Source organism: Petromyzon marinus, chromosome 3 (assembly GCF_048934315.1).
Source record: "Petromyzon marinus isolate PM22_M1 ecotype Great Lakes invasive population chromosome 3, UKy_Petmar_22M1.pri1.0, whole genome shotgun sequence".
NCBI classification, from domain to species: domain Eukaryota; kingdom Metazoa; phylum Chordata; class Hyperoartia; order Petromyzontiformes; family Petromyzontidae; genus Petromyzon; species Petromyzon marinus.
The window spans coordinates 20,201,126-20,222,912 of NC_133669.1; the positions used below are offsets into that span (position 1 = coordinate 20,201,126).

The 21,787-nt window shown below is 51.4% G+C and overlaps 1 protein-coding gene across 2 annotated transcripts; it reads left to right on the top strand.

The window, feature by feature from the left end:
- Window positions 1–575: 575 nt before the first annotated feature.
- Window positions 576–19,884, top strand: GTPBP1 (GTP binding protein 1). Of its 2 annotated transcripts, XM_032978475.2 has the most exons (12): window positions 576–1,598; window positions 5,102–5,213; window positions 6,076–6,256; window positions 7,410–7,758; window positions 8,384–8,507; window positions 10,393–10,652; window positions 12,200–12,382; window positions 12,784–12,919; window positions 14,177–14,355; window positions 15,525–15,743; window positions 17,345–17,374; window positions 19,015–19,884. In XM_032978475.2, the coding sequence occupies exons 1-12, from the start codon at window positions 1,494–1,496 to the stop codon at window positions 19,096–19,098; spliced, it is 1,962 nt and encodes a 653-aa protein (XP_032834366.1). In that variant the 5' UTR covers window positions 576–1,493; the 3' UTR covers window positions 19,099–19,884. The 2 variants fall into 2 exon arrangements, with proteins under 2 accessions (XP_032834366.1, XP_032834370.1); XM_032978479.2 differs by lacking the exon at window positions 17,345–17,374.
- Window positions 19,885–21,787: the final 1,903 nt, after the last annotated feature.

The following is a 21,787-nucleotide window of genomic DNA, read 5'->3' on the forward strand; positions in this document are numbered from 1 at the left end:
ACGACATATATATTTACGCAAACTAAAAAAACTATTGTGGATGATGTTGGTCGCGAAAGCCTACTGCGTGTTAAACTGGCATGAAACAACTGGCTTTGTATCCATTGGTGATCATCAGCGCGGCCGCATCCCCCGCCCCCTGCCCTCTTCCCCCCATCCATCCAATCAAAACCACGCACGCTCCAGGCCCCACCCCCCCTAGTGGGCCGCGAACCAATTGCAAGAGCGTTCGGCCGCGGTGACCAATCAGCGCAACCCGCGAGGCGACTGTTTGCCCGTTACGCCGTCGCGCGGCCCTATTGGAGGAGGGGCAACGCGGCGGCCGCTCGCCGCCATCTTACCACGGGGGTTGACTGCCTGCTCCGGTGACGTCACAAGCGACGGCGGGGGTGGGGGGGCAATGGCGAGGCGGAGTCTGAACTCCTCCGCTCCTCCCACGCCGCGTCCTCCAAGCCGACCAATCGGTGCGCGCTGGAGTACCAAGATGGCCACCAAAGACACCGTCAGCAGCACGACGAGGGGCAGCAGCAGCAGCAGCAGCGCCCTCCCCCCCGTGTGACGACGCCTCAGGGAACGTCGTCTCGCACTCGCCTCCCCACCCACACCACCCACTCCACACCACCCACCCACCTCCCCCGGGTGCGTTGCGGGCCGATGTCGTCAGCACAACCGAACGCAGACGGTGCGCGCTGCCCAGGAAGCGGTCCGATGATGATGGTGGTGGTGATGTCGTCGTCTTCGTCGTCTTCGTGACTGAGCGCGGCCGTGCAACTGCCGAGGAGCGGCAAAGAGCGGCGGAGGCTTGACCGCCACGGCGGAGAGGGATTCGCAGCGGCGTCGGCGGCGGCGACTCGCGGCGTCAGAGCGCAAAGGAGTTGGGGCGGCGGGGAGGAGGGGGAGGACGAGGCGAGGGTTCTGACGGTGGCTCCTGGAGTCGGGATGGCGAGCGGAGGCCCCGTTTCGCGCGGCCCCGACTCGGTCCGGCCACTGCTGCTTTCGTTGCCGTTGATATCCGCGGGGACAGTTCGACTCCTAACACAAGCACAACATCGATTACAACAGCACTGAGTTGTTGAGTGGGTTTAGGTGGTGGGGGGGAGGTGGTTGTGTGACCATCGGCTGGGGCGCAACGTTGTTGTTTCTCGCGTGGGAAAGTGACGGCTGGTAGCCCACCGTGAGCGCCGCTCTTGACGTTCGCCGGTCGCCTCCGACGATCACCTCCGACGATCAGTGACCATTGTTCGGGTCGGATCCCGGGTGCGCTTATTTATTGCCACCGTTTCCCCGTTGCGGTGTCGCAGAAGCGGCGCGAGTTGGGGGAGAGACGCTGATTGTTGTCGCGGGAGGAGCGGCGGCGGCGGGGGGTAGAGGTCGCAGGTCTGCGTTGGAAGGCGACACTCGGGTCAAGTTTATTTTCAGTGAGTCGGTGAAGGTGAAGAAGGAAGAGCGAGCGAGCACCTGGTGGTATCACCACCACCACCGCCGTCGCCGAGATGGAGTTTCCCGGGTCACCGGCCGAGGCCAGTAACCTGTACGCGCCGGACAGCGGCGTGCTGGAGACGGTCAATGGGGAGGCGGACTCGACACTCGCATCGAAGGTAATGGGGGTGGTGGTGGTGGTGATGAGGTTCCTTGCTCGGGAGCGAGTCGGTCCCCCGCCTGGCCTTGTCCGTCCTGCACAGCTGTCACCACTGCGCGGAGCTTTCACGGTGGAAGCGTTGAATCGCAGGCCTACGGGGACGTGACGACGTGTTTGCCTGTGGGTGGCCTCAAGGTGCACATGGCCTGGTACAGGCGTCGTGGTGACGTCACCACCACTTAGTGGCGAATGGCTGTTGGTTGTTGTTGTTGTCCATATCAAACAGTGGTTTATGTTGCGAAGTTTTGCGCTTTTCAGGCGATGTTATCGTAGACCTGAAACGTCTCACCAAGCGGGGATAATGCGCCACCGCTGCGAGATGTTAACAACCTCGCCTGGTATACAGGAGGAGGTCGTGGGTTCAATCCCGACCCACACTCCTGTGTTGTAGTATTTGTAGCGTGGATTGTCTCTTTGGGTCTTCCGGTATTTTTCTCCCCCGACCCCCTTCCCCTCCACATGTAGAGACACGCGTTTAGAGTGCCGTGTGTGGCTGCTAGACATGTCCACGTTGAGCTCTTAATTTGTGGCCAGGTCGCTTATAATGGCCCTATGTGTACCAGCAGCAGCCGGCCAAACATTCCGTTATTCGTGAGCGCCGTATGGGCATCTTTTGTATACAGTTATGTAAGTCGAGGTGTCGGCGACCTGTCGAATTTGGGCCGACACGTCGGGATATTCAGTTTCACGTGGCCTTGATGTACACCCGAGCCGACAACAGCACAAGATGTGTGACTTGGCGGTGACGTTGTTGCAACAACTTGGCGGTGACGTTGCAACAACTTGGTGGCTAAAAAAAAAGGGCTGGCTGTTGTTGTTTTGGGTTGTAATAAAGTTACAAAGTAAACTAATAAACAACGTGGCGCCGCGTTGAATGAACATTCTTTCACGGCGTGTTGCTAACGTTCACTGCTATGCCATAGCTGCGTAACCTGTTCAAATGAACAGCTGATTTATGTTTAGTTTTGTTCCCCCCCCACCGCATCTACGATTAGCACGGTTGGCTACGTACGGTGCGAATGAAGTTCAACATACATACGTACATTTAAGTCAAGTGACAACTCATACACAGCAGGCAGGGGCCTGGCCAACAGCCGGTACATTTTCCGTGTGTGTGTGTGGCAGAGTGACAAAAGTTGACTTCCCCATGAACTTTCCACGCTATACCCTTAACGATTGTTATCTTGTTCTTCTTTTGTATGGCGTTTCAAAAATAATGGTCGACACGCAACACATTCCAGGGCACGATGGTCGATAATGGTTTGGGTGATATTCGTATGTATGGGGAATCGAACCCACACAGCCACTAACCCCGCCAGCCACTAATCGCGATCAATTATAAACACGTTTCTCGTTCAATAACATTGTTCCGAAACGAATACGTAAACGTGAGCACAAGCATGGAAAATCAACCGCTTTTATTTGTATGTAATGTACATATATTATTTGTGACCTTTTAGGGCCACTGTGTTATTGACGATCGTGTGTTGAGGTTTGTTGTTGGTTGTCCCTCGTGCACCACTGACAACGCAGCAGCAGCGGCAATCGCCACATCATTTGGTGTAATTAAATGCCGATCATCGTATCCCATCAGCAACAGCAGTATCGTCATTACGTCGAGTTATTCTCTCGAGCACTTGTTCTGTTTCCCTTGTTTCTATGTTTTTTTTTATAAACAACTTTTATTGTAATCATCGGTGGTTGTCGTCGTCCCCCCCCCCCCCCCCCCCCGTTTAGTATGGGGTTCAGAAGTCCCAAAATCTAATTTAAACAGAAAAGCTCAACATGTTAACACTGCGGCCTTCAAAGGAAACATGTATAATCGGCGACGTTTTGGCCAGTGGGCCCTAATTCATAGCACGTTAAATGGAAATGTAAAAACTAAAAAAAAAGATTGCTTAGGGTCTCTAGAGCTCCCTCCATTAGAGACCCTTCGTCAGCGGTGGTTCGAACAACCAATTGCAGGGCTGCACCTTCGCCTTTTACCAGATATTTTATAGGTACCACCTATGGTGGTGAACTTTATATATATTTTAATGTTCAAAAATAACACTTGCCTAGCCACTTTTGAAAAGGGCACATATATAGTGTATAGTTCACTTATAATGGCCATATTTGTACCCCTAAGTGTTTCCACACGCTGTGCTATTTGGGCTCTGATCTGAGTTTGATTCCCTGCCAATGTAACACGTACTCTCTGAACTGGTCATGGGCCTCTTCCTTCACTAACAAGTCCTGTCCAGAGTGGCGAGGTATGGTCAAACAACTCTCGTGTTCACCAGTGGATTGACAAAAGGGTGTGAATTATTATGGTTGTTTGTGCCCATGTGCCTTGTGTGTTACCCGTTTGTATGTGTGTGCCCATGTGTTCGTGTGCCATCATGCGCATGTTTGCACCTTAACGTGCATGTGCATATGTGTGTTTTCGATGTGGCCGTATTTTTCTTTACCAGCTTGCTGAGCATAGGCCCAAAATATCCGGTGGCCAGCAACAAACAGCACCGTCACAGATAAGGGTTGACGTGTTTCATAGATTGAGCCATTTTTAAAAAAGAGCTTGAGAGACGAGACGGCGATCGGAGAGAATTCCAAAGTGTGGTGGATGAGACGAAACAATCTGGGAGAGACCGAGTCCTCAAAGTGGGTGGAGGAATCATTGAGGGACGTTCGTGGGAGTAGTAACCACGGATGTCGTGGACGTACAAGAATGGAAAGCAGGTCGCCTGATCGCCGGAAGTGTTGTGACCTGCAAGTGTGGTGGTTGAACACGGTGGCAAAGATAAAACCTTCAGTCTGGTAGACTTAAGTTCTCGACAAGGGTGGAGGAATCTGTCAAATGTGATCACCCAGATCTCACCTGGTTAAACAAAATAAAACTTGAAACATGTGAAGTTCACAGGAACTGTAACCATGATAGAAGCGATAGAAGAGTGATAAGGAGGCGACTGTTTACTGTTGAGCAAGTGGCTGGAATAAACTAGCGAGTTGTAGATAATCATTCACCCCGACTGCTTTACGTTGAGTTCTGACAAGTGTGTATGTGTGTGTTTATCGGCCTACCCATGTCTGCCTCTCACACGTGTCTGTGTGTGTGTCCACGTCCAGTAGTGTAGCGGTTAGCATGCTGTGCTACAAACCCGTTTATCCAGGTTCGATTCCTGCTCACGGTCAACACCAGTGATGATTATCTGAACCGGTCATGAGCCTCCCCAAGGTCGACTCGACCTAAAATGAGTACGAGGTGTGGTGTGTAAACATCGCCACTATGGAGACAAAGGCAACTGGACATGGTGCTGGCCACTCACCCCATTCGTTTGCCGTGTCGCCCTTCAATAGGTGCTTGCGAACAGAACTTTCCCCAGTAGTCTGGTAATAGGCTGTACGGGGGGTCTTTGTGTACCGGTGTACCCATGTCTACCTCTCACACGTGTCTGTGTGTGTGTCCACGTGCACGTGCATTAGCTGGCGCTGGTGAGCCCCGATGCAGAGCAGTACGAGCGCCTACTGCAGCAGCTGCGAGAGCGTCTCTCCGAGGGCCAGGGCGAGACCATCTACGTCATCGGGCAGGGCAGTGGTGAGTCCGGTACTCGCAAGTCGGGGCTGATAACACGGTCCTGCGGTAGCACGTTCACTGATGGTTGCCAGAAGGTTCGTTTCGTGCTAAGTTAGCCGTATAATTGCAAAGATAATAATCGTCAATTATTAAGACCTGCGGACACACGCGGATGATTTTTTTTCCCCAACAGACTCATAGAGAGAGATTGTTGTTGGATCAAGCAGCCCTCGCTAGAATTGTGCACCAGGGCGTGACAATTTTGGGACGGGCGTTAAAGGATGACGTCAGTTGGCAGGCAGTAAATTAATGGCTGAGGTAGGGAAATGAGAGGTGACCTGGTGGCTCTGCAGGTGGATAGCGTGTGGGAGATGTTGGGCTGGCACAACGGAGGTCGTAAGTTCGAATTCAGATTTTATCCGCTTGGGTTTAAACTGTTTCTGAAGTGTAGTGAGTTGCTCGTCACAGACTGGTCACACCGTCAATCGAACCTCTCTACGTTGACCGGACACAGGGTGAGGTGGCGGTGGTCACCATGTCCTTGCCTAAGGTCTGTAGGCCGAGGCCTGATAATTGCTTTATGCCAGTGGTCTAATTTTTCAGAGGGGGGCCACCTTTGCCGATAAGATATCAGTGTGAGGGCTGCCACACATTTGAAGCCGTTGGATTTCACAGCACGATGGTGGTGTTTTCACAATTTGTGTTTGGTGGGGTGGGGGGGGGGGGTGCATGTCAGGGGCCGCACTAAAGGCCACCAGGGGCTGCCAGTGGCCCGCAGACCTTGCAATGAAAGAACACCGCTTTATGTATTCACCGCGTACGTGTCAATGCAACACACTCACGCGTGCGCTGCTGCATCACGCCCCCTCGCCCTCACCGGCAGATGGCGGAGAGTATGGGCTGGGCGAGGACGACATGGTGGCGTCAGCGGCGACGCTGGAGGGCATGGCGGGGCAGTGCGATGCCGAGACCGTGCTGCTGCGTGAGCGCTCTGAGCCGGGCGGGCGAGCGCGCGAGTACCTCGTGCGGCGTAACGTGGCTGACAACGACTTCCTGGAGGTCAGGTGGGTCAAGCGAACGATGGGTTGCGCCATCATGCAGACCCCCCTCCTCCCACTGCTGACCACGGAGCTTCACAGCCTCTGCACAACTAAACTATTAAAACAATGTTTTATTTTACTAGGTAAGGCCCACTCAGCCATGTAGTTTTTTTTCAGAAGCGACCTGGTTAGCTCAACGAAGTGGCTTATCACGTGGAAGTGTATGGCAGCCAAATTACTATGTGGAGGGAAAAACCAGAGAACCCGGAGAAAAATCCACGCGACCACGGGGAGAAAGAATATGCAAACTCTAAATATACAGACATTAGGTTTGGGATCGCGCCCACGACCTCCTGTATAACAGGCGAGGTAGTTAAAATCTTGCCACCATGGTGAAACTGCAGGAATGACCCCCATCGGTGCAGAACTGCAATGGATGACACTTGCCTCTCCACAACTGCGCTGCTCCTCGAACTACAAAACGGTGGTGCCGCCCTCTTCTAACCACACAACCACAGGGATGCCCCCTTTTGTGTCCAGCGATCGCAGTGCCGCCCCCCCCCCCCACCTCTAGCCACAAGTGCAAGGTTGCCCTCCGTCTCCACGCTGCCCTCCAGCATGCTCCAGCCCGGGCTGAAATCCTCGACCGTGTGCTCGATTGTTTCGAAACGCTATGCTGTGCGAGACTGTTTTCTGAATTCACGGAGATGTGTGTTAGCGGAGAGATTAGATGAGACACTGCGATATCACTTAGTTGAAAGAGAAAGCACCAACCTCCCTCCCTCTTCCACCCAAATCCCCCCCCACCACAACCGCTAGTCCCCAGACCCCCACGTGACCACTGTCTTTGCCTCCTCGTGCTCCTCTGTGGCCCTAACCACTCCACTGACCCCCCCCCCACGTGTCATTTCTCTCCCCTCCACCATGACCATCCTCTGTAATTACCACCCCTTTCCTTCCATGACGAACCCATCCCCCCCCATTCACCCTCCCCACCTTCCCCATCATACCATTCCCTCAACGTGACATCCCCTCTTCCCTTCCGTGACCATTCCTCCAATCGCCGCTGCCCACCTCCGTGACCGCTCCTCTCTCTTCCCTTCCCCCGCGACCCCACTTTGACCCCCCTCACCCCCCACCCCCCACCTCCCCCACTTTCCTGCCGCCCAATGGTCAGGGTGGCGGTGGTGGGCAACGTGGACGCGGGGAAGTCGACGCTGCTGGGCGTGCTGACCCACGGTGAGCTGGACAACGGCCGTGGTTTCGCGCGCCAGAAGCTCTTCCGGCACAAGCACGAGATGGAATCAGGGAGGACGAGCAGCGTTGGCAACGACATCCTGGGTTTCGACAGCGCTGGCAACGTGGTGAACAAGCCCGACGCGCATGCCAGCGGCCTCGACTGGACACGCATCTGCGAGAAGTCGTCCAAGGTCATCACCTTCATCGACCTGGCGGGGCACGAAAAGTACCTGAAGACCACGGTGTTTGGCATGACGGGTCACCTGCCCGACTTTTGCATGCTCATGGTGAGATGCACACACGTACACGTGCGCCGCGTGTATGCACGCGGCGCACGTGTGTGTTGGGGGGGAACGGTGGCGAAGTGGTTGGCGCGTCACGGTTCGATTCCCGTTTTCACGGCCAACACCAGTGACGGTTATATGAACCGTTCTCGGGCCTCGCCTAGGTCCACTCGCCCTCATGAGTACCTGGTGTGGCGTGTAAACATCGCCACTGGCGAGACAAAGTTGATCAGGCGTGGTACTGGCCACTCACCCCTCGTGTGTCGTTCTGGCCTTCATAGGTGTTCGCTAACAGCACTTGCCCCAACAGTTTGTCAAAGGCGATATGGGGGACTTTTTTCTTTGGGCACAAGGATGGAGGGGGTATCCGTTGTGCTTGGAGTGATGCGATGGAGGGAGCAAGCAGTGACTTGCTCTGTGGTCCGTTGGTTGAGATACAGACTCGTGTGCAGATTTATCGAATTGCATAGACATCCATAGACTCGCACGGAGATTCGTATAGACTTATACGATGGAAGGCCGGAAGTCGTGTTGCTGTGCGGTCCAAGGGTTGGAGGTTGTTCACACCGTGTGCTCGTATAGATCTCTGACATTGTCTTTCCTCCTCCCCTGCCCGCGCATGAACCAGGTGGGCAGTAACGCGGGCATTGTGGGCATGACCAAGGAGCACCTGGGCCTCGCGCTCGCCCTCAACGTCCCCGTGTTCGTGGTCGTCACCAAGATCGACATGTGCCCGCCCAACGTGCTGCAAGGTGCCACTCGTGACCTCGTGACCACGCATCCGGGTTGGGGCAGAGTGTCAAAAACAAAAACTCCAGTCATTCCCTTCCTTGGTTGCCCAAGCTTCTCCATTGGAATGCAGATAACATTACGCCACCGTGGGAACCACGGTGGTGAGATGTTAACTACCTCGCCTGGTATACAGGAGGTCTTGAGTTCGATCCGGACTCTGACGCCTGCTGTATATTTGGAGTTTGCATGTTCTCCCTGTGGTCGTGTGGATTTTTTTCCGGGTCCTCTGGTTTTTCCCTTCACATTTAGATTCAACATGCAGTATTTGGCTGCTATAAATTTCCACGTGATAAGCCACTTCATTGAGCTATCATTTGTGGCCTGGTCGCTTCTGAAAAAGAGCTATGTAGCTCAATGGGCCTTACCTGGTAAGATAAAATGAGTTTTTCGTTTTATATCTGTGCGTTACATGCCGAATGCGCTTCATGATTGTTAAACGTGTCGCGCATGTTCAATGGTACGGTCAGACCAACCCCTGTAACTGATGCAGTGTGGAGATGCCTTCAACCAGCAGTGGATTGACAAAGGGTCCGTAATTTGTGCATAAGTATCCTCTGCTATAACTTTGACGCATTATGCATAGTGTTGTGTGTATATATGCGTTGCTGACGAATTGGGGAACATTTCCTCGTAAGTTAAACATTTCGCATTCTTAAAAAAACGCAAAATTGCTTGCACAATTTCTAAACTGGGAATGCACGTAGTGATAACAGACTATTGAAGGTATTTACAGCCTCATTTGTAAGAGTGGGTTACCAAAATGAAGTTCAGTGCAACAGTGAAGCAAGCTTAAATATCGAGACGGTTCCTTCCTCCCAAGAAGAACGTTTCCTAATCTTCATGTAGCTGCCGCATCACGTCCAATCACAACCTGACCTCTCTTCTTGGTTCTTTCTGTAAAGTCACGTCACCTGAGGACGGCTGCTTGTGTTGTGGCCAAAACGTCGTGAGAATTTTATTTTAATTTTTAAATGTTATTATTTCCCTTCTACGTGCCTTTACTGAAAGAACCAAGAATATGAATCCCTGCAGTCACGAAAGCTTTAAATAGAAATCTTAGAACTACTACTGAAATTCCTTTGAGTGACCTCATTTTATACACACGACGTTTCGGCCACAACACAAGTAGCCTTCCTCAGGTGAAGAAACAGAGCTGTCGGAAAATCAGTGCTCCAATGAACACTGCTAAGCTTGGCAGCGTATTTTAAGCTGGGTGGGAGGAGCAGAGCGCCTTGACAAAGGAGTTTACATATCAACAGAAGAATTTAGCATTGAAGTAGCTATGTTAATGTGCGAGATTAGCAGGATGTTAAAGTCAGAAATTAGCATGTAACTGGGAGATTAGCATGATGTTAATGTGAGGAATTAGCATGTAACTGGTCACGGAAGTAGCTATGTTAAAGTCAGAGTTTACATATCAACAGAGGCATTTAGTGTATTGACGCTAAAGAACTGCAACTACCCAACTGTCATACAATAAACCGATGTGAAAGAAGTAAATATAAACTACTTCAATATATTCAATGTACTCAATATATTCTCCACTAAGCTGAGCTACTAACATTAAGTCATTATACATTACACTTCTATGTCGCAAAAATTATTATAATATGCCTCCAACTAATCTTTTTATTATAAACTGCCATAGACAGACCCCAACATTGAATTATACACTGCGTTACTATACACTACCCTATACGAAAAGCTTTAAATCGAAATTTTACCTGACCTCTGTCTCCTCTTCCTCCCCCCTCTTCCACCGCTGCACCTCATCCAATTCCCATCACCACTGTCATTCATCATCGCCATCATCATCATCGTCGTCGTCACCATCATCATCACCAGACACGCTGAAGCTGCTGCAGAGGCTGCTGAAGTCGCCCGGTTGCCGCAAGATCCCGGTGCTGGTGCAGACGCGGGACGACGTGGTGGTGACTGCGACCAACTTCACGTCGGAGCGCATCTGCCCCATCTTCCAGATCTCCAACGTGAGCGGCGAGAACCTGGACCTGCTCAAGATGTTCCTCAACCTCCTGTCGGCGCGGATGGGCTTCAGCGAGGCCGAGCCCGCTGAGTTCCAGATCGACGACACCTACTCCGTGCCGGTAACGCGACCATAGCACGGATTTTAAACGTCCGTTGCACCAGAGAAAGCGACGCCGTTGCCCTATTCCCGCTGTGACATCATTTTTTTTTGGGGGGGGGGCAGGAAAAGTACGGAAGCGATGTCATGCTTTCGTATCACTCTCGTTTACTTTTAAAACTGAATATTTTTTAATTTGACCAAGTAAGGCTCACTGAGCAATGTGACAATTTTTTCAGAAGCGATCTGGCTACATGCGATGATAGCGCACGGAGTGTACCTTTCGGTGGCACAAGTCACGTGGTGCAGTCACTTACGATGCAGAGAATGGCAGTTGCATACTACTATACTGTATATCTAATTTTCAAGCTTGTGAAATGAACTCTAAAAAAAGCTATTTTTAATTTACCAGGTAAGGCCTGAGCTGTGTAGCTCCTTCTCAGAAGCGAACTTTGCCACTCGCGATGTGATAGGTCAACGAAGCAGCTTATCGTAATTACGTGGAAATGTATAGCGGCCAAATTACTGTAAACGCGTGACGTTGGTTCTAAATGTGGAGGGGAAAAACCGGAGGACCTGGAGAAAAATCCAAGCGAATATGGGGAGAGAGAGAGACATGCAAACTCCAAATATACATGCATACTAGGCGAGGTAGTTAACATCTGCTTAGTACGCAACACGTAGTCACTTTTCGCAGCCAATGTCATGAATAAAATTAGAATTAGTAAAATTGCAATGGTTAATTTGGGGGCGGTGATGTGGTCCAGGGGGAGCCCGTTTTACCGATTGTCGCAGAGTTTGGCGGTTTGAAGCCGGGAGTCTGCCCTGGTTAACACTGCAGGCGTATTAACCGTAAAATACTCGGCATTACTGCTTTTTGTGTTTCGTTTGCTTTCCTTCCCCCCGCACCTCCGATTAGCATGGTTAGCTACGTACGGTGGTGTGAAAGAAATTCAATATACATACGTTAAAACGCTTTCACGTGTTTAAACGTTTGTACACGTGGCAATTTAATTTGTTTCTCTGTCAGGTGGTAGAGGGTTACACGACAAACATGATCTGGCCTAGCCCAACCAATCATGATGAATATTTAAAATAAAGTTAATTTGGTATTTGTGCCTTATTCAGAGCGCCATGTTTTACAGGCGAATGTCGTCTGCGAGAAGGGCTAACGATTCCTAACATCGGTGGCGAGTGGATATCTTGAACCGATCCAGGGCCTCCGTGCTGACAACAGCAGTGACAGTGACTCCGGCAAACCATCGTCCAACGACGGCCGGGTGTGGATTCTGGCCGCGCCTCGTGCGCCGTGCCGGCCTTAATTGGCGTTCGCAAGCAACAATTGCTCCAGCAGCCTTTGTAGGCTACGCGGGGGATCTTTGTCTTCGTGTGCGTGGAGTGGAAGCTGGGCGGCTCTCCTAATGGGTCACTAACGTGGCCACCTGAGTTAGATTCCCGGCCACGGAGGAAACGTATCTGTCGCGAGCGTTATCTGAAAGCTGTCCTAATACGTATGCGCAGAAAGGATCACTCCTTTGTGTCCTGATTTCACCGCCGCTGCGCTTCCAGGGCGTGGGCACGGTGGTGTCAGGCACGGTGCTCCGAGGCCTCATCCGTCTCAACGACACGCTGCTGCTGGGCCCCGACCCGCTGGGCGCCTTCACGGCCATCGCCGTCAAGAGCATCCACCGCAAGCGCATGCCGGTGCGCGAGGTGCGCGGCGGGCAGACCGCCTCCTTCGCCCTCAAGAAGGTAACGTAGCGGCCACAAGGCTCGTGTCGGATGGGTTGGTGGGGAGGGGGTGCAGGTGCGTGGACGGGGGGTGGAGGAGGGGTGGAGGGGGGGGTGGAGGGGGGGGTGCGCGACCAAACCGCGAGATTTAACCGACAAGAGTGGAAATATTCAGCAGACAAAGGGCAAGGTCACCGGGGTGGATGGGTGGCTCCGGGGTCTGGTTCACGATGGCCGTGTGTTGTAGCCACTGAGCCCGGGAGAGACTGTTTCAGCCCTCTGCGAGCAACCCGCTGTGGGTCCTGGTTTTTCAATTCAGAATGAAGAGCTCCGGTGAGCGAACTGCTGCGCCACCGCTCCCGCCATCGTTAACGCGCCGCTCCCTGACGTCGCTTGCGGTCTGCGTTTCGTTGCCCACGCAGATCAAGCGCGCGTGGATCCGCAAGGGCATGGTGATGGTGTCACCACGCGTCAACCCTCAGGCTTACTGGGAGTTCGAGGCTGAGATCCTGGTCCTCCACCATCCGACGACCATCAGCCCACGCTACCAGGCCATGGGTGGGTGCGTCGTTTGTTACGACGGTCGCAGGGACTCGGCAACCATCGCCCTAGAGCAGGCGAGGGGAACCTACGGCCGCTGGGGTGGACACGCCCTATGGGGTGGATACGGCCTGCAGGTTGGACACAGCCTACGGGCTGGATACGGCCCCGCAAGTGACGTTTATTATTCCGTCACGGTCTTTGCTGCAATTCACGATGCCGCTCTCGTCACCGTTTGCGTTCCCTCATTGCCGCCGCTACGCCCTGACGCCCCCCCCCCTCCACCCCCCACACCCCCTTTTAAGTTTAACACGTAAGCTTTCGCCACCAATATCATCCAGAATAGAGGTTTTTGGGTTAGATCGCGTAAATATATGAATGTGTCGTTAAAACCCGCCATCACCCGACACGGCCAACGAGTAAGGGTTGTCACGTAAACAGAACGTGGCCAATTCGTCACTAGCACAGCACTAAGCGGTGTGTTGGAGAGCCAAGCCACAATATTTACAATCTGAGTACGACGTTTCGCCAGTAATTACAACTAGCTTCATCAGGCGACAGACAGATCTGTGGAGAAGTCTTACCATTTAATTCCTTATATAGAGGCGTAGATGTGTTGTCCACCCTTCTACGCTCTTGCATAATGTGGTGGGGGGGGGATTACTGAGGCAACGTACATTATGCATGTGCATTATGCGAGCCCTTTGAACTTGTCCTTCCTGTCTATTGTGTTTATTAAAATAGCCCTACCAACGGTAATCCCTATTGAAGTACGTTGCCCTTTGTAGGCATGCATTAAATAATGTAGCATTTGATGATTCGCTTCCACGCAACACTAAGACGGTAGCTATCCGAACGATTAAAGTTATTTTGATTTCTTTCAATTTCGATAGATTCTCTAATTAGTCTTGGCCAGTAGTAGCTAGTTTTGCACGGAACTTCAACATTATTAAAATCAATTGAGTGTCCTTGTTGGCACGTGTGTTCTGCAACTGCTGATAGTTGCATTTGGGAGAATTCAATATTTCTCTGATGTTCTTTTAGTTTCGTGCTGATCATTCGTCCTGTTTGTCCAACATAACATTTACCACACGTCTAGTTAATCCTGTACACACCTTCTGTTGATAGCTTTGGTAATACACCTTTTGTACCAGATATTAAATTCTGTATTTTATGTACCGTACCAAATCTGACTCTGATGTTTTGTTTTTCCTCTCCGCCATGGTCCTCTGCCCCCTTTCCCTGTGCCCCCCCCCCCCCACCTGCCGCATGCAGTGCACTGTGGGAGCATCCGGCAGACGGCCACGATCCTGGGCATGAGCCGCGACTGCTTGCGCACGGGCGACAAGGCCAACGTGCATTTCCGCTTCATTAAGAGCCCCGAGTTCTTGCACCCGGACACCCGCCTCGTGTTCCGGGAGGGCCGCACGAAAGCCGTGGGCACCATCACTAAAGTACGCGCGCACGTGTGTGTGTAGTGTAGTGGTGAGCGCTATTGCGCTACGAATCCGGCGGCCCGAGTTCGATTCTCGCTCACGGCCAACACCGGTGATGATTATCTGAACCGGTGCTGGGCCTCCCCTAGGTCGACTCGGCCTCAAATTAGTACCTGGTGCGGTGTGTAAACATGGCCACAAGGGAGACGGGCGTGGCACTGGCCACTCACCCACTCATGTGCCGTGGTGGCCTTCGTAGGTACTCGCTAATAGCACTTGCCCCAACAATATTTTAAGGGTGGTATTTACGTACGCATCGTGCGCATCGTCCTGGGAGATTGAATTATATTGTAAACATATATTGCCTGAAGCCTTGCTTAATACGTGCTGTTCACGTAACGCTGTTTCGCTGTAATGCAGTTCTTCCATTTGGGAACACTTTTCGCACAACGTGGAGTGTGCCCCGTTATAACGCGCAACGGCGTACCACGTTACAGCACGGTTTCTGAGCGGTAGACTACAAACTACTTTCTTGAGCTGCGTGGCTGAGTGGTACAGTCATACAGTACGCGGAATGATACAGTAACGCGGCGGCGTACCCACAGTTATTCGTCCCGCCATCTCGCTGTGTATGCATAGCATATCGTATCTCCAAAAACTTTATCGTTATATTATTTACGGGGAAATAGTTTGGCGCTTTGCGCGCTTTTCGCTTGACGCGGCACTTTGAAGGAACCCATCTACCGCGTTGGGACATGCTGTAAATGTGCTCGATGGTAGTGAAAGCATTCCGATGACGACATTGACGATGGTTGCCGCAGGCTCTTTAAGGACTGCAGTGCGGCTTCCGAAACTCGAAAAAAAATAGCTCTTGTTGTTTTGGTTGCCAACCCTTGACTATGGAAGTCCAGTTTACCATGGGAGTACAGTTCACCATGGAAGTCCAGTTCACCATGAAATTCCAGTTTACCATGGAAGTCCAATTTACTTTGGGCAGGGGTCAGCAAGCTGCGGCTCTGGTGCCGCACGCTTCTCACGAAGGACTGTATTGTGACCACCGCCTCGTATTCGCATGCATTGGAGGCTCTTTAAATATTGATGGTGGTTTTTTTTTTGTTTTACCGAATTCGAAGAACAATAAAAATTGCCGCTCTTGTTGTGTTTGCGTTGCCAAACCCGTGCGCCAGCTCATCTCCAGCGTCAACACGGCGCCCACCAACATGAAGACGCAGCAGGTGAAGATGCAGCCCAGCAAGAAGGGAGGCTTCGGCACCAACGCGATGGCGGGGCAGCACGGAGCCGCGTCGGGCACGCCGGGGGCGGCCGCTGGTGATGCCGGCGCCGAGGCTGGAGCCTCCTCGTCGTTGGAGGACGCGACAGTGCAGGTGGCGGCACAGGGAACACAGGTGCGCCACGGGGAAACCGGCGCCGGCGCGCGGGGTTTGACCCCGGACCGTGGTGCATATGTGGCGGTCGGTCCGTCTGTCCCTCTTGTTAGTCTGTTGTCGTTCTCAAAAGGATTCGGCCGGGAATGCGTTGGCGCTGTGCCAGTGCTATGTCGCGAGTGAATAAGTAGACTGATTCATAATTTATTTTTTGGGGAGGGGTTAGGCCACGTGATGAACGATCTGGCCACGTATTTGTCGTGGAACCCTGCAGCATCTCACGTAGCCGAGCAATTTAAACTGTTTTAACGTGAGCGTTTAATGCGCCGATTATTTTCAGAATTATCTGTTCAATCAAATCCATCGCCTGATAAGTTGAAGAACGATTCTTACAGCCACAGTTTAGCGATTAGAAAATAAATGGTTTATTTGGAACTCGGCAGCTAGCAGTACACAACCCTGTGTCGGAAAATGGGTCTTTAAGAGAACGTCCATTGTAACCACTTGTGAAGTCGCTCTTCAGTCGACCTCTAAATCCACTCTGTAAGGGCTCACCTCTCGTACGCCGCGCAAAGAGGGCTCGTCGCATGGACAAACTATTCTGTTAAATCGCAGAGCTGGAATGAAGTTGGATTGGGGGGGGGGGTGGTTTTGTCGTGCAGTCATTGGTGACTGGGCTGAGACCATCAGCTCCATTCAACTTGAGAAACCCCGATTAAACTCTGGGCGCCACGGTTGCTAGGAGATGTCAACTACCTTGCCTGTATACAGGAGGTCGCGGGTTCGATCCCGACCCTGATGCCCTGTATATTTTGAGTTTGCGTGTCTCTCTCCCCATGGGTCGCGTGGCTTTTCCTCCGGGTCCTCCGATTTTTCCCTCCACATTCAGAAACATGCATTAAGAGTATTTGGCTGCTATACATTTCCACATGATGAGCCACTATGTTGAGCTATCATTTGTCGCCAGTAGTTTGTAAGTGAGTGGAGGTGGAGCTGCGAGTGGTGAAGCTCATCTACCAGTTATCTAAGTCAGTCAACCCAAGGGCACCTGGCTCTGTGAAGTGACCTCCTGCCAGCGGCGTTCGACACTTCACGTGGCCTTAAAGTGGACAGCCTGGCACAAGGGCCGGGGTGACGTCATCGCTGCTTGGTGGCGAATGGTGGCTGTTGTTGTGTATGTGTGTAGAAGTGTGCTAATTTGTGTGTGTACTAATGTACGTGTACATCCTGCTGTGCGTTACCGTGTGTGCATGTGTACATGGCGAATGGTGGCTGTTGTCGTGTGTGTGTGTAGAAGTGTGCTAATTTGTGTGTGTACTAATGTACGTGTACATCCTGCTGTGCGTTACCGTGTGTGCATGTGTACATGGCGAATGGTGGTGGTTGTTGAGTATGTGTCTAGCAGTGTGCAATTTGTGTGTGTACTAATGTACGTGTACATCCTGCTGTGCGTTATCGTGTGTGCATGTGTACATGGCGAATGGTGGTGGTTGGTGCAGCTCTCTTTCCTCTTTCCACTCTCTCTCTCGCTCCCTGGGGGGCCTTGCACTCTGATCCTGCCGCCTTGCTTTGCCTTCCTCTCCCCCCCCCCACCACTCCCCCTTGCACACCTCCGTATGCAGTCACAAGGAGAGGACGCAGACAAGGAGAAGGTGATGGTTGTGAATGTGACGTCTTGATTCAAGACATGCGCTCGCTCACAAAAGTGCTCGCCTTTGTCCGAGAGCGTGACGTGCGGAGTTTTGTGTGTTTACACTGCGCAGATAATGCAGTGACGTCTTTTTTACACGTGTGGGGGTAAGTGTATTTACACAGATACAGGTGGTGTCGTGTGTGTAAACACACACAGACACGTTGTGTGTGAACGTTCACACACTTTTTTTTATTTCACCAGGTAAGGCCCACTGAGCTATCTGTATAGCTCTTTTTCATCAGCGACTTGGCCACAAATTATAGCTTAAAGAAGTGGCTTATCATTTGGCAATTTATAGCAGCCAAATACTCTTAAACGCTTGATGTTGATTCTAAATGTGGAGGGGGAAAACTGGAGGACCCCGGAGAAAAATCGACACGACCACGGGGAGAACATCCAAATATACAGGCGTCAGGGTGGGAATGGAACCTTGTATACAAGGTGAGGTAGTTGAACATCTCGCCACCTTAGCGCCCCTCTCGTGCCCCACAGATACACGTGGGGTAGTGTGTATAAAGATAGACACGTGGGGTAGTGTGTATAAACATAGACACGTGGGGTAGTGTGTATAAACATAGACACGAGCAGTGTGTTCATACACACAGACACGCGTTGCACAGTGTGTTTACACACGGACACATGCAGGGAAGTGTATTTACACAGAAACACGTGGTGCATTGTCAATTTGCCAATACAGCCGACGTTATGTAGTGTACGTGTGTTTACACTTCGACGTTGACATGCACTGACCTGAAACCCCGGCGGCTGGGGTTTAACTCCTGATTCTTGGCTATTGGCATTTGACATTTAATTGGGCTTCCCCCAAGTAGGCATAGTGGAAAACAATTATTGAACATCAGCACTGGCGAGATGATGATGGTCAGACGTACTGGGTACGGATCCCACCAATCGCTGTACAGCGTGGCCTGCCTGGTGCTCGCGAACAGCGCTTTCCCTAAATTTTACGCATACACTTTTGAGGCTAATATTATGATGCATCATTTATTTTTGGGTCAGATTGTGCGTCGTGCACCATCCAAACGTGCCAGTTGCTGCTTCAGCAGCAGCGGTGTTGCAACCAGCGTCGTCGGGAAGTTGAAATTGCTGGCAACTGCTTTCCAGCACAAGTGTGCCCCTGAATCAGTAATAAGTTGGCACGTTTGTTCAAGTGACGACTTTTATCAGTCGGCCGTGTAAGCTGTGGAGGAGGGTGCACGACACACATTATTTGATGGGACCCCAAAAATGTATTATGAAGCACTTGCCCTGGCATATATATATATATGTCTAAACAGGGGTGTGGAACTTTTGACTTAAAATGTGTAGGTTTTCGGAGCAAATACTACGATCCATATTTGTTTTTGGGTTAGGCTACTGCTGCGCCTAGCCCAATGACAAATATGGATCACGGCACCTCTCTTGTCACTTGTTTAATTTCCTGAACATATTTGGGTGCGTTTGCAGTCGCTCGCGTTCACCCATTAAACTACGGCGTGTGTTCACGTGCACCGGAGTGTTTGTGCGCGCGTCTACGTGCGCGCTCGCTGGCGTAAGCTTACGCCTGTCTGTCCGTCTTATCTGTCTGTCTGTCCGCCACAGGGAAGGGGCAGCGGCAAACGGCGGGGAGGTCAACGGCAGCGAGGCAAGCAGGCATCCCAGACGGCCGTGCAGGTCACCTCGTAGAGGGGTCCTTCCTGGTACCCGCCCACGCCACCCCCCCCCCCCCGCGCCTCCTCTCGTTGTCAAGGCAACAGAGGAGCCCCCCCCCCCCCTCCTTTTCCATGCCTCCGTGGCCTCCATGCCTGCCTGGTCGCGTACAAGCCCACCCGCTTTCTTTCTCGTATCGCGCACACGACGGGCAGAATTGAAGGTGTAAAAACGCCTGTGTTGTTTTTAATTAAACGTTAGGTGTGCGACATTTCAACAATTATCCGATATCACCTGGGGGGGGGGAAAGTATCGAAATAAAATCTCTCGCGTAGACACGAGAGAGAGAGAAAAAAAACACACACGGCCGCTGCTCGCAGTCGCAAACGACGGCGGAATCGGTCGGCGAACAGGTGAAGGTTTTAGCAACGTTGAACTTTATAATTGTTTTAATTGAAAATATATGAAGAGAAAATCAAATAAAGTTCCACTTGGGAGGTGCGTAACAAAAACAACAAACACATTACCGTTACCGGTGATGCCCAACGAGAGGAGTCTTCCTCCGCAGCCCGGAGGAAATCCGTGCGTCAGCTTGCTCGCCCGTCACACCATCAGATGGTCAGGGTTCATCTCGTCACCGAATGCATGCGGCCCCAGCCCCCTCACCCAGACTCCCGTGCCCCGCCAACCCGAACCCAAACGAACCCCTGACCCTCCAATCGCTCATTGCTGTAGGCCTCAGGATGAATAATTAAAATGTTTTAGCTTGCTGCGTGTGGTTTTGTTTTCGTAGTTTTACTTAATAAAGACATTTCCCCTAAAGCCTGCTTCAACGTCATTTTGGATTATAAAAAGTAACAAAAAAAAGGTACACATTTCAATCGTATAAATTGTTGCAATCCACCGCTGCCCGCTATGGATGTCACAAGTCGAAGGTGTCGGCTCGTGTGAGCGAATCGACCGTTGGGTCAGGGAAGAGGCCCTGGGGACGACGATGGCACACAAACCACAGCAAAGGGCCTCTGTTTCGTGCCACACGCGTCGCTTGTTCATCTGCCATATCAATTGTTTTTATTTTATTTTACAAGGAATAGCCCACTGAGCTACATCGCTCTTTTTCAGACGCGACCTGGCCACAAATGACAGCTCAACGAAGTGGCTTATCACGTGGACATTAATAGCAGCGGCCAAATAATCTAAACCCGTGATGTCGATTCTGAATGTGGAAGGAGGGCCTGGAGAAATATCCACGCGGCCACTGGGAGAGAGACACGCAAACTCCAAATAAATAGGGGGTCAGTGTCGGGATCGAATCCACGACCTCCTGCATACCAGGCGAGGGAGATGACATCTCGCCCCTGTGGCGCCGTCGGTGGGCCTTGCTGGACATGTTTCCGGACACGGGGCGAGGTCTGTGTGTGACCAACCTCCACCGTTGGGGGTCTGCACGACAGCTGTGGCACGATACAAACAACGTCGAGCGTTGTCGATGAGCGCGCACTGATTTTATGTTCAGCGAAGGTCTCTGAGGCCACCAAGGACGCCATCGCGTGGCTCGGCGATTTACGCGCGTGCGTTAAACTGGAACGCTCGTCCGATATAATTTGACGAAGATTCGTAGCCAATGGAGATCTGACGATCGGGTTTATCTATATCTGGATACAGCAGTTTATGGGAAGCCGTACACAACTCGGGCAGCAGGATCTGGCCGTTTCCCCTTTTTTGCATTGTGGTTTTGAACATTTTGAAAATTTGAATCGAGGAAATTAGTTCCACTGCCATATTTTCTATTTGACGTCGCCCAGTCCAGTGGCTCTGCCTTGCGCACAGTTTGCAAAATTCATTTTTAATTCCTCTTTTCATGAAACCGTCTTGTTCATTGCCGCAGCTCCCACAATTTTGGGCTAGCGTAGCTGTTTATGGGTGTCTGCATCTGCAAACTACCCCGTAACAAAAGTGGCTTTGGTTTGTTACGATGCTGTTTCGTTGCTGATTAGATCCAGCGAAGTCAAACCCATCCAGGTATTGCCTTGTTCAGTCAACATGCTGCTGGAAAAACTAATTAAATGTTTACCCGTTGGCCTATAGATAAAAATTATTTCCCATCGGCGAGTGTTAGACACCAGGCTTGTTCTGGGTCTGAATTGGGGGGTTGAATTTTATATGCATTGTGTTTAGTTTGTCGCCCTTCCTGCACACCTTTGACTATCACGGTTGGCTACGTATGGTGCGAAAGAAGTTCAATACATCGTAAACATCCATTGCCTTAAGTCTTTACAGAACCAGATTAATTTTACGCGTGGGGTCAGTGGACAAGAAACCTTTCTTTAAACTTTGCTTGCTCCTGCGATTTCATTATTCACAATTTGTGTTTTTTTACATCTCTGTGAGAAGAGAAAAAATGGTGGGTAAATAAATCATCAGCCTGTATGCTTTCCCAAAATTGTTTTTATTTGGGGGGGGGGGGTGGGTTGAAGAAGCCAAATTGATAACAAAAACTACGGTTTCATGGGGGAATGTATTAATTTATTTAAAGTCTGCTCTGGCCATCTCTCGTTTTCATTGCGAGGTGGTCTCCTGAGCCAACGGTTCAAATTCCACATTCCCATGGTGGGGGGTTAGTACAGGCATCTCCTTGCAAAGTGGTCATTTTACGGGGCCTTTTTTATAGATGATGATGATGATGTGAGCTGTCTCCCAATGAAGATTTAACTTTGAACCTTGG